This window comes from Mauremys reevesii, linkage group 4 (genome assembly GCF_016161935.1).
Source record: "Mauremys reevesii isolate NIE-2019 linkage group 4, ASM1616193v1, whole genome shotgun sequence".
Classification (NCBI taxonomy): domain Eukaryota; kingdom Metazoa; phylum Chordata; order Testudines; family Geoemydidae; genus Mauremys; species Mauremys reevesii.
This window is the reverse complement of record NC_052626.1, coordinates 143,331,708-143,344,447: the sequence shown is the minus strand read 5'-3', so window position 1 is coordinate 143,344,447 and position 12,740 is coordinate 143,331,708. Positions and strand designations below refer to the sequence as shown.

The 12,740-nt window shown below is 53.9% G+C and overlaps 1 protein-coding gene across 2 annotated transcripts; it reads right to left on the bottom strand.

Annotated features, from left to right (window-relative positions):
* Positions 1-242: 242 nt before the first annotated feature.
* Positions 243-9,372, bottom strand: LOC120403166 (E3 ubiquitin-protein ligase TRIM58-like). Of its 2 annotated transcripts, none has more exons than XM_039533987.1 (7): positions 9,299-9,372; positions 6,745-7,195; positions 5,679-5,774; positions 2,889-3,119; positions 2,526-2,548; positions 2,327-2,439; positions 243-794 (listed from the first exon to the last, which is right to left on the bottom strand). In XM_039533987.1, exons 2-7 carry the CDS (start codon positions 7,171-7,173, stop codon positions 265-267), a joined length of 1,422 nt encoding a protein of 473 aa, XP_039389921.1. In that variant the 5' UTR covers positions 7,174-7,195; positions 9,299-9,372; the 3' UTR covers positions 243-264. The 2 variants fall into 2 exon arrangements, with proteins under 2 accessions (XP_039389921.1, XP_039389922.1); XM_039533988.1 differs by lacking the exon at positions 9,299-9,372 and adding an exon at positions 7,387-7,445.
* Positions 9,373-12,740: the final 3,368 nt, after the last annotated feature.

The following is a 12,740-nucleotide window of genomic DNA, read 5'->3' as shown; positions in this document are numbered from 1 at the left end:
TTCTGGCTGAGGATGTTTGACTGCAGCAGCCCTGAGAGCTGGGGGAGGGGAGCTGGCTGGCATACCTCATCTCCCTGCCCTCCGCCATTGCTGCTGCTAGGGAGCCCCCCAGCTCCAACAGCCCTCAGCGGTTCCCAGCTACTGGACGATTGGGCGGGGTGTTGGTGTGATGGGGCAGGAGCCACTGTCCCACCCAGAGGCCCTGTCAGGGACACTGCCCACTCTCGTGCCATTCCCCAGCCCATCAGGCCTGCTTCCCACCCCTCACACCATGGGGCGAACCCTGAGGCTGGTGCCGGGGCACATGAGCCAGAAGAAGGGGTAAAGCGGCTCGGGGAAGGGGGCGCCGGTGGCAAAGGAGAAGATGGGCTCCAAGCCCTCGGCCTCATAGAAGGTGATGCTCCCGCTGTCACAGTCCAGGAAGATGCCCAGGAGCTGGGGGCTGCGGCTCGGGGACAGTCTGGTCTCGGGGCAGGTGTGGGCATGGTATTGGCCCCTGATGAGACGCACAGCCCAGATGCCTTCTTCCTGCTCCATGCTGAACCAGCCCTTCCTGCGCAGCGAGCCCCGCGCTACGCCCAGCGTCCAGTAGGCCTTGTCGCCCGCCTCCACCTCCACCTCCCAGTAGTGCCGTCCCGTACGCAGCCCCTCCGCGCCCAGCACACAGCGGTACGTGTCGAAACGCTTGGCGTGGGACGAGATGGTCCGCTGCGGCTCCCCCAGCCGCACGCCACGACGGTCCTTGGACAGCTCCAGGCACACGTGGGCTGTCTCGGGGTCCAGCGTCACGTCCGCTGTATGGAGAGATGAGAGAGTCAGACCAACACTCCATGGTCTAGGGACCACATGGCCCCACTCACGGGCCCTGGCTGCACCTCTGCCCTATGGCCACGCCCCCAGAATATAGCCCCACATCACACCATGGTCCCACCCCTAAAACAGAGCTCCATTCTCTGTATCAAGGCCACGTCCCTGCATAACCCACACACCTAACCCACACACCTTCTGGGTGTGGTGCTCTGTCCCAGCTAGTGGCACCGAGACCACTTGGAGATTAATGAGTCTGCTACAGCCCTAGCTAAGTGCCCGGTGGCTTTTAGCTCGGCAGTAGAGGCTCATGCATTTCGCTCCCGAGGTCGTAGGTTCGATCCTGCCGACAAATGGGGTCTGTCAGTTTTACCCCTGCAACATGGCTCCCAGAAGGTAGCCTCATCCCATGCTGTGGTTTCTACTCCGCACTATGGCCCCATGTCCATGCATCCTGGCTCCCCACTTCAGCACTGTGGGCCTACCTCCCCTCATGTACAAACCACACCCTCCCTACCTGCACAGAGATTCACAGGCCAGAAGGGATAACTGTGAGACTCTAGCCTGACCTCCTGTGTAACACAGCAGCACAAGAGAGCTCTGAATTAATTTCCGTTTGAACTAGAGCAGATCTTTTAGGCAGGGGTGGCTCTAGCGATTTCGCCGCCCCAAGCACAGCGGCATGCCACGGGGGGCGCTCTGCCGGTCGCCGGTCCCGCGGCTCCGGTGGACCTCCCGCAGACGTGCCTGCGGATGCTCCACTGAAGCCGCGGGACCAGCGGACCCTCCGCAGGCACGTCTGCGGAAGGTCCACCGGAGCCGCCTGCCACCCTCCCGGGGACCGGCAGAGCGCCCCCCGTGGCATGCCGCCCCAAGCACGCGCTTGGTGTGCTGGGGTTTGGAGCCGGCCCTGCTTTTAGGGGGGGGAAAACAACAACATCCAAACTTGAATTAAAAATGGCCAGTGATGGAGACTCCACCACAGTCGTTGTTAAGTTGTTCCAGTAGCTACTCCCCCTCGCTGTTAAGAAGTCACGCTGTATTTACAGTCTGAGTTTGTCTAGCTTCAACTAGCAGCCACTGGATCTTGTTAGACCTTCATCTGCTAGCTTGAAGAGGCCTCTATTATTAAATATTTGTTCCCTATGGAAGTGCTTACAGACTGTGATCAAGTCACCCCTGAACTTTCTCTTTGTTAAGCTAAATAGACTGAGCTCCTTGAGTCTCTCACTAGAAGGCAGGTTTTCTAATCCTTCAACCATTCTCATGGCTCTTCCCTGAACCCGCTGCAATTTATCAACATCCTTCTGGAATTGTGGACACAGGATTCCAGCAGCAGTCGCACCAGTAATAAACAGAGAGGTCAAATAACCTCTCTACTCCTACTCGAGATTCCCCTGTGTATGCATCCAAGTATCACATTACTCCCCCTTCCCCCTGCCCAAACACACACGGGGCATATATTCTTCTGTTCTCCCTGGGATCCCCAGCAAATTCCATCCCGTGCGGGGTCACTCACTCTTGAATCTCTGTAGCATTTTCTTCATATCCAGGCAACGCTCAGGGAATTTGTATCTATTCTTCACTTCAGTGGGGGTGGCTTCTGGCTCCCGCAGTTTGATAGTTTCAGCACTGCGGGGAGAAATGCCTCGTTATCTCAGCTCCCAGCGCACCCATCCATAGCAGAAATGGAACGGAGATGGACCATGGTCACCTACCTGCTCAGTGAACACCTCACACCCTGCAGAGGAGAAATGGAGGAGAATCAGTGTCTGCTGTGAAATAGCCTTGTTTGGTGAATCCTAACATTTTCCATTTGAGGTTTTTTCCAACCTCCCTCCCCCCGAGCCTAAATTTTTGAAGAAAACAAATTATTTTTCAGCAGAGGGAAAAATCCCAAGTCATTTCCCAACCAATTCTACCAGTTAGTCCCATTTAACAGATGGGGAAACTGATGTCCACAGAAGGAAAAGTCACACAGAGACAGGCTGGGATTAAAACCCAGGCCTCCCACATCACTGCTCTGTACCTTACCCCCTTGGCCACCCAGTCACCTGCTGACACACCCCACACACTCTCACCTCCAGCAGCTCCACAGACGATTTCCGGCACTTCTCCTCCAGCTCTGCAATGAGTTTGCCCAGGGCAGAGCTCTGGTTTGAGAGGTCATCTAGGTTGGCCCGTACTCTCTGCACGAAGTCCTTCTCTTCTGTCGCCAGCTTCTCTAGCAGCAGCTTCTCCTCCTCAGTCAGGAACTGGCGGATCTTCTCAAACTCTGACCTGATGATCTCACGCTGAACCTGCACTTTTTCCTGCCGGGAGAAGTAAAAAACACCAACAGGACTGAGGAAAAACTATGTGCTACTTACACACCAGCCAGCCAGCCAACCTTCCCCTACACTTTTCTCATCGAACATGTTTTAATAACAAAGAAAGTGAGGAGAAGGGGGTAGCTTCCCCCCATTTCCTCCAAATTGTTTGATGTCCCCCCACTATCCAGGTTTTGAAAAGTGAAACAAAACCAAATTTTTTTATTTAATAAATGTACAGATTCCAAGGCCATAATGGACCGTTAGATTCTAGTCTCACCTCCTGCATAGCCCAGCCATTGAATTTCACCCAGTCACCCCTGTTCTGAGCCCAATAACTTGTGATTGACAAAAGCGTTTTCCAGAAAGACGTCCCATCTAGATTCAAAGCCACCAAGAGATGGAGCATCCACCACTTCCCTTAAAAGTTTGTTCCAGTGGTTAATGACCCTTCGTGTTAATAATCTGCGCCTTATATCTACTTTGAATTTGTCTGGCTGCCGCTCCTAGCCATTGGCTCTTTTTCTGCCATTCTCTGCTAGATCAAAGAGTCCTTTAGTAGCCAGTATTTTCTCCTGTGGAGGTACTTCTCATGGCGTCACTGGGTCAATGCTCTGGAACTACTCCATAGGAAGCTAGTCAGGACTCTGGGGGAGCCTCCTCTCTCCGAGCACACTGTCTCCAGGGCAAGAAGCTTACACAGCTTTGACCTTCCTGGGTTTGACCTCGGAGCATTCAGCATCCCCTTCCACACCGTGCACTTCCCACAGCGAGTCTGCTCAGGCAGGGCTCCTGGGGAAACCAGAGGGCCCTGCACCCCAACGCCAGAGTCCGACATGACATTCAACCAGCGTAAAACGTAAGGGTTATTGGTCGACAGGAACGCAGCGTAGAACAGAGCTTGCACAGAAATCAGTGACTTTCAGCAAGTCCATCTTGGGAGTCCTAGGCCAGAAGCCCTGGACTTCCCCTCTTCTAGTCCCCGCAAGCAGACTGCCAGCTTCCAGCAACCCAACCTCAGACACCCCTGTTGCTCCTCCTCTCTCTCTTTGTCTCGCTTATCCAGGCCAAAGGTGTCACCTGGCCACACCCTGCCCTCCTGGGTCTCAGGTTGCATAGGTGAAGACAGCTGGGCAGCCTGACCTGCCCCGAGGTCCTCAGCAAAAATCACCCACCCAATTCCCACCATCGAAATATTAGTGAAGTACACTGGGAAACCGAGGTGCCCACAGTATTAGTATGGGACAGTCAGACTCACATGCAGCATAACAAGATGAATAAAACCCCACTTTGTCACAACTTCTACACTGCCATCAAGTCACATCTCACTCTTCTTCTTGAGAAGCTAAAGAGATTGAGCTCTCTGAGTCTCCCATTGAATAATTTGAACCAAAGGGGAAATTTCACATTGGCTCAGAATGAAAAGAAAATCTTCATTTCATTCTGAAATTTCCCATAAAAAATCAGGAATGAAGATCTGTCATGGTGAAAATTATATATATACAGGCCTAACTTACAGTCCGGAGTAGAGGATGTTAAAATTGCTAGAGTGGATGTGACAGATTTGGCGCGGTCCACAATGGTCTAGACAGACTATATTTTGACCGGGTTACTGGGAAGTTCACTGTCTTAATAGATCTATCTAGTTTGATAGCAGGGGTGGCAGGAGTGGCACCCAAGAAGGGCCAGGTGGATCCAGGTGTAAGCTTCTCAGAAACACTTACCGTACAATGAAAGATGCATTTGCTTTGATGCCCTGGCTCGGCCCCTGCCAGACAAATTTGCCAGGGGAGGCTGGGTCCCTTTGGGGTGAGGGGCTCAAAGAGGCTCACACCCTCCAGGCAGAGGGAAAGGTTTTTGAGAGCTAAGGAGAACTAGACTGAGGAAAGTTAGACCCCTGGGAGTTGGCAGGATTCCAGGTAAGGGGGATGTGCGTGGGTCCTTCTCTCTGAAGTACTTTGTTACAGACACACAGCTATTGCTATAAGAAGTCTGGCTACCGAATGGCCCCTGGGTTGGGGCTCCCCGAGGGACAGCCCACATGTGCATGATACACAGGGGACTGCAGGGCAGGACCCGGTCTGAGAGTGGCAGAATCTCAGGATTCCACCCCAGAGAGATGGACACTCAAGCCAGAGCAGGGTGCCCTCAGACAGCACAGGGCGACAGAGGAGCAGCGTCCCTGAGCCGTGCTCCCCTACATCTGTGCTAACGTGCTCCCAGACCCCCCACAGCAGCTACAGCACATGTATGGGTCTAGTAGTGTCTGCTCCCTCCCTGAGAGTCTGTCTTGGCTTAGACAGCTACAGTCATTGCGCTAATAAACGTCATCTTTTGGAGGCGGATGCTTTGGTGCCCTGGGTTCAGTCCCCACAGATCCCTGAGCCAGGCTCATCACTAAATACAAAAGAAGTCGCCAGTTAATCATTAATTTGTATCATGGTAGCTGCTAGGACCCCTTCGGACCGGGCGCTGCACTGGCACAAGGCGACCAAGAGCGAGGCCTCAATAGATTGTGGTTGAACTGGAGTGGCTCTACCTTCCCACCAGGGAGACACTCACCTGCCATTCCCTGATCTTCCTGTTCTCCTTGGCCTCCAGCCGCTTGGCAGCTTCCATCTCCTTCCGGAGCTGAGTCAGGGCTTGCTGAACTTTGGTCTGAGAGGGGAGAGCAGCACTGGTCAGGAGGGGATCCTGGAGGGCCGTGCACCTGCCACTGAGGTGCTGACTACTTCTGGCTTCCACCAGACCTGTGACCTGACCACGTAGAGGGTGTTGCAAGGCTGCTACTGCATCTCAGCTCATGCCCCCTGGCCTGTAAGCTCCAACGGGAGCGGTGTGTGGTTGAAGATCCAGAGGCCTGGGATCAGGGGCGCTGGAACGGGGTCGGGTGGGTCAGGGAGTCACGGCGCCCCTAATTTTTACCGGCCATAAGAACAAGTGATGGGGAAGGGGCAGAGAGGAGGGTGCGGTGGGTGGAGGCTTGAATGAAGAGGTGGTGCAGGAGCAGAGCCTCGGAGGAAGAGGTGGGGCAATGACGGGGCCACAGGGGAATGGGCGGAGTAAGGGTGGGGCCTTGGGGAATGGGTGGCATGGAGGGCGGGGCCACAGTTCAGGAGCCTGTGGGCCCCCTCACTTTTAGGGCACTTCCACCGCTCCTGCCTGGGATCAGTTGCTAGGGGTGTCCTTGTGTACCAGTAAAAGTGAGCCACTAGCCACACACAGGCTCCCCTGTAAATAAAGCCTGTCCAAAGATTTGCTTAGAAGTTCCCCTCCCCTCAAAGAAAAAATGTTGTTGGTTTTTCAACGTGGACAGTTTTGTGAAAAATATTCATATTTCCCCCTGAAAAGTTCCCTTGGTTGCAATGAAGAAACCCTAAAGCCATTGTTTGGTCTATTTGTGTCAGAGCTGGGAACTGAACCAGGTATCCTGAGGGCCTGCCCCAGGCATGGACAAGCAGCCCAGCCTGCTGAGGGAAAAGCGTTTTCTCAAACACAATAAAAGACTTGTAGCCCCTTTCAAACAAAGATGCAGCAGTGGAGAGGAGACCCCAGCACTGCTTGTGATTAGCACCCAGCTCCCCAGCAGAGTAGCACCCAGGAGCCCCTGCACCCAGCAGATTCTCACCCTGTATGTTTGGGCAGCCTCCTCCACGGGTGCCACCCTGTGTTCCCGGTGCTCTTGGGACTCCCGGCACACCACACAGATGGCCTTCCCGTCCTCCTCGCAGAACAACTTGAGCTGCTCTTGGTGATGCTGGCAGAACGGCCCCGCTCGGTCCTCTCCCCCCACAGCCCTCAGCTGCAGGATGGTCTCTACCATGTTGGCCAGCGGCCAGTTGGGCCGGAAGTTGTCCTTCTTGAATTTCTCTTTGCAGACGGGGCACTGGACAGGGTGACCAGGGCTTTCCACCTTACACGTCTCACAGTGCCGGCTGAGGCAGGCACGGCAGAAGTTATGCCCACAGTCAATGCTCACTGGCTCAGTGAAGAACTCCAGGCAGATGGGGCACACGGCTTCCTCCTCCAGTCTCTTCACAGGGTTTGCTGAGGCCATGATGCCGCTATATGGCAGTGCCCTGCAAAACAGAGTGCTACGTTCATGGCACACGCACAGAAATGAGATAAAAGCATAAAACTCTCTTGCTGGAAGGTTGCAACGTGATGCTACTTTAATTCCTAGAATTCAGAATAACACTCCTCAAGAATCCCAAAACAGAGAGAGACAAAGCAGGCTGCTCCCTAAGGCAGTGAGGCCCAGTTCACCCACCTTGCTCTAGGCTGGCTGGCTGTAGACTGACTGATCACACACTCCCCTCTAGAGCCCCTTAGTCTGCAAATAGGATCAGCAAAAAAACATTCTTAAAGTGATAGCTTGCAATGCAAACACAGTCCTCAATACACCACACAAACCCAAGAGCTTTTTTAGGGATCCAACCACTCTTGCTTTATGGAGACCCAAATTCTACCTAGGGAGAGGAAACTTCCTCTGAAGGTGAGTTATCCTGCACGTGCAACCCACCAGTCAGTGCAAGACATGAGTCTATTACAGCCCAGCCACTTGAGCTCTAGCTATATGGATCCCATCACCAGTGTTGGCTGCCTCACAATCTTTATGAGTCCCTGTACAAATCCCCTTCCTTCATGGGCCATGGGGAGAACAGGATTGCCTGCACTGCCCTCAACATGCTCACAACACATGCAGCTCTGAACTAAGACAATGGTTGTAATCAAATATCATGCTTCAGGGTTACGGCCTGTGAGGAGGTCAGGAAGGAATTATTTGTCTCCGTGCACAGTTTGGCCAGATGTATTCTTCATTTCCTCTATGTCCCCCTTTCTCTGAAGCATCAGGGATTGTTCACAGCTAGAGACAGGACAGATTAGAGCTCTGAGGCTGTACAAAGAATCCTTTCTAGCTATGTGGCTGGTGGTCTTGCTCGCATGTGCAGGAAGGACTGTTCCCCAGCTCAGATTAGCAGGGACATTGGGGGTTTTCACCTTCCTCTGCAGCATGAATCATCTGCCAAGACCACTTGGGCATTTCTCGCCTAATCAATTCCCTGCCATTGCAGGGCCCTCAGGGGCACCTTGGTCTTAACTGTTCTCTGCCTAGGACACACAGCAATTTAATCTCCTGGAGACTGAAATGCTTTAGTCTAATCCAAGTGATTGGTCTCAATACCAGGGTAACTGGGTGAGATTCTCTGGGCTGTGTTATGCAGGAGGTCAGACTAGATGATCTAATGGTCCTTTCTGCCTTAAAATTTATAAAACAGCATTGTACTGATCTTCACAGCCCCTTGTGAGGCAAGACACAGCTATTGCCCTGAGAACAATTCACTGACTTGCTCGAGGGACCTGTAGCATAGCAGGAATTGAACCCAAGTCAGCAGGGTCCCAAGCTAGCAGCACCCAAAACACTGAACCATCATTCCCCTCCCAACATGAGTGCTACAGACTCGCACTTTTAGCTCTGAAGGCCGCTGGGGTTGGGTCGGATGCCAGCTACAGCATTTGCCCTTTCCCAGTGCTGCCAGCACTCACGAGATCGAATGATTTTTTTCAAACCCTGACTCCCGCACTCCCCGGATTATGGGGGAATCTCTGGTTGTGTTTTTAAGAGTCAGTTTCCAGCTCTGGATTGGAGAGAACAGCTGACAGAAACAGAATGACCCTACCTGGCACTGACCCCAGAGGACAAATAGACTAATTTTTTTGTGAGGTCTCCTGATTTATGGGGGCCTTTCTGAAGTCAGCAGCACCGTCTTCCTCTGACACAGCTCGTACAGCCGTGGGGCTGGATGGGGCAGTGCCCACAGATACAGGATCATTCCCCTACCTGCCAGGACAGCAAGCATGACCGCGGCCATCTTGTCCTGCACGGGAGGTGGGAGCAGGACTGTGCCGAACTGAAAACACCCACCTCCCCAGCTTGAGCAAAGGGGCCAGAGTTTGGAGCTGAGGTTGGAACAGGCTCACATCTGCTGTGCATTGGGCCCAGCAAAGGACCTCACCTGTCCCATACGTGACCAGCAAGGGGGTCCCAGCACAGAAGGGACAAGCTGGGGCGGGGGACAGAAAGAATGTGGGGGAGACTGAGAGCGGCAGGGGGCAGGGTGGAAGACAGAAATAAGGCGGACAGAACGAGAAGGGCAAGGAGGAGAAATGGAATTCTTTACCTCCCTGAAAGCCTGGGCCACGCGCTCCGGTCAGTGCTCCAAGCTCACAGCAAAAGCTCCCAGCACAAGGTGACGCCAGCAAAGTGAACTTTGTCCTTCCTGCCGCTTTCTGTGCAGAGGGCGTTCCCAGTTAGGCATTATTAAAGATTATGTCGCGTGATGAAACCTCCAGGAATACGTCCAACCAAAACTGGCAACCAGGAGCGGGCAGATTGTGCAGGAGGAGGGGCCATGGGGCAGGAGCCTAATGGAGCTGATTTTTAGACACAACCACTACCCTTGCTGGTGCGTATCAGCTTTTGTTTCACTGGAGCCAATAGGCCAGATCCTCACCAGGAGTCAATCAGCCATAGCACCATTGGTGTCAGTGGGTCTGATGCCGACGGGGTGTGAATTGACCATCACTCCTTTGGAATAAATGAGGCCCAATCCCCAGCTGGTGTCAGTCATCCACAGCTCCATTGGCAGCAATGGGGCCAGAGACCCCAAAACTGAAATTTAAAATAAAAAAATGCAATGAAAACTGATTTTAAACTCATTATTTAATTGCTATTTGAAGTGGAAACACTCTTCAGTTTTCAGTATTTTTTTTTCTAATTTTTTTTTTGTAAAGGTAGAAAAATTTCAGTGCCCAGCAATAAGTTGGGCTGTTGGGTAACATTTTCTGATATTGAGTTTCAAGTAAAAAAATGACACAAAGTGGTTTCCAAAAATGAAAAGGTTTGGGGTTTGCACTGAAAAACTGTGAGGGAATGGCTGGAAAATTCAAAAAATTTTTTAATTTCTTGTGAAAAAAAATTGGTATTTTCCAATCAGTCCTTGTCTTATTAATATTTGTTTGTATTGCAGTAGGTTTAGAGGCCGCAGGCATGATTCAGGGCTAGGCTCAGTACAAACACAAAGAGCAGGTGTCTGCCCCAGAGCGCTCACAGTCTCAGTATGCCATGGAAAACCCCGTCCTCTGTAGGAAAAAAGATTCTGGATATACTAGGAGAAAGGAATGAGGTTCCACAGAGACAGATCAGTTTTCAAGGACCTTTTGGCGGCCTGGCCAATCCCGACACTGAGCAATCAGGAGTTCAGACCCCCCACCAAATCATGCAATTATCTCCAAAACAGCAACTGTGGGGTGTTTCTGTGGCCTATGGTTTCTGAGCATTTAGGCTCACGTGCTCAGGTCGTGTTTCCAAGCTTTTCTCCCTAACCAGAGCTAGAAACAAGGGCTGCACAAAGGATTTTGGGGAGAAGGAAGGCCCTGGAGGAGGGGTGGCTTGGGAGCAAGCCTGTTCTGCACTCATCCTGCAGTGGTGGCGCTCACCCTGCAGCGGTGGCTGTGGCTGTGTCGTGAACGAGGGGCAGCTGGGCAAAACCTGGGCGGGCAGCACTGTGACCTCCTGCGCCAGGACGCAATGCCACTCGGTTTGGATGTCCTCTCAAATAGGGGCTCTCCGGGGCAAACTAAACCGTCCCCTTCCCCTCCCTGCTGCCCCAAGGCAGCACTAGTAGCAGCTGATTTTTCCAAACCGCAAGCGTCTCTTGTCATCACGGGACTCCGGGAGCTGGGACTTGGAGGAAAACATCCTATCGTGTTGAGAGAGTTGGCCATGCTGCTACTCCAGGCAACAACAGAGGCACTGGGGATAATGTCCCCCTCCCAGCCGTGTCTGCTGGTTTCAGAGTATTTACACAGGGTGACCATACGTCCCTTTTTGACCGGGACAGTCCCTTTTTTAAGCCCTGTCCTGGCCGTCCCAACTTCTCTGGCAAAGGTGGGTGTTTGTCCCATTTGCTCTTGCCAGCTTGATCACCAAGAGCAAACGGGAGAAATGCCCACTTTTGTCAAAAAAGTGACAAGAGCCCCCTTGGGGGGAGGCTAGGCCCTGGCTCGGACTCTGCCACTCGCCCCTGCCCCCTGCAGCCAGAGCCCCGAGACCCCCTGCCCTACCCCCACGGCCAGGGCCATGAGTCCTCCCTGCCCCCGCCCAGAGGTACTCCGAGCCCCCCCACTCCCCGGCACCTGCCCACAGCTGCCCCACGCCAGCCACATTGCCCTGCACCTCCCCTCCCTAGGTCCCCAGCCTCTGTGGGGAAATGAAGCTTTATTATGCCCCATGCAGGTTCCCGGGAGGCTGAGGGGGCAGTATTTGCTACTCAGCTTCCTGGGTCCATCAGTAATCTCTCCGGATTCCAGATTACTGATGAACCCAGGAAGCTGAATAGCGCATACTGCCTCCTCAGCCGCCCTGGAACCTGCATGGGGCATAATAAATAAAAAACATACCTCCCCAAACCCCGCAACCTGCTGGATCTGGTGGAGTGTGGATGTGGCTGAGGGTAGAAAAAGCCAGGGGACAGGGAACTGCCTCCCCCAGGGGAAGCTTCACCAGCCACCTATGCAAGTGGTCATGCCAGCCCCAGGCAGGGGGGAGGCAGGGTTCGGGGGCAGGCAGGGCTCAGGCCGGCCCTGCGCTGGGGAAGGGGGCGGACTAGCCCCACATGGTGTCCTGTTTTCCTTTTGGAAAACCTGGTCACCTTATATTTGCAGGCAGCGGGGGCGAAATGTTCAAACTTTTATTCTGCAACCACCGGGGCTAGAAATCGCCCTTTCTCTTTGCTGGGGGTGGCAGGGAGAGTCCCCATGATCCTGAGACTCCAGGAGCTGGGGATTCCAGCAAACCCCCCGAAATGGTGCAATGGAGCGCACTTCCCCCAAATCGGGACGCTGAAGGGTTAAAAAGCGTGGCGGAGACGCCTAAATCTTTCGGTGCCTGGGGAAAGCAGGCAGTGTTTACAGAGGGATGGAAAATGGAGGGACCTTCCTGTGCCAGCCCCTTCCCGCCGCCCCGGACACCTGGGTCCCTCCCGAGCTGGCTTGTGTGCACGGGGGCGAGTCCCCCCTGCAGCCCTCTGAGCCCAGGAGGAGAAACAGCCGCAGAAGCAGGAAATCGGGGGCTGCAGGGCCGGGGGTGGGGATCGGAGTGTGAAATCCCCCCGCCAGCTGAGCCAGGTGCGGGTCGCAGGAGCGCACTGGAGCGGTGGTTTCAGTCTGTTAGGGGGGGAAAAGCAGCGGCGCAGGCTGATCGCTGGCTGGAGATGGGAAAACCGTGAATGATGGTGGTGCCGCGAAGGCAGAAGGGCTCAATGGGCATTTCTGCTCTGCCTTTGGAAAGACGCTCCGTGGAGTATTGCATTTGTATGGGATGTAGGGCCGCCAGGGGGCCCGTCTTGTCCAGTCGAAAAAGGAACCGGACACTGAGCATCCGGTTATCGGTGTAACCGCAATCAGCCTCTCCGGGCAGAGGGCGGTGGCTGCTGCCTCCAGGGGGCGCTGCTCATGGAAAGACGTGGTCCCAGCCTCCAGCAGAATGAGGTCGGTTGGGTACTAGGGCTGCCCTGAAGGGGATCCTGCCTCTTCCTCCCTCCACCCTCCCTAAGCCATTGT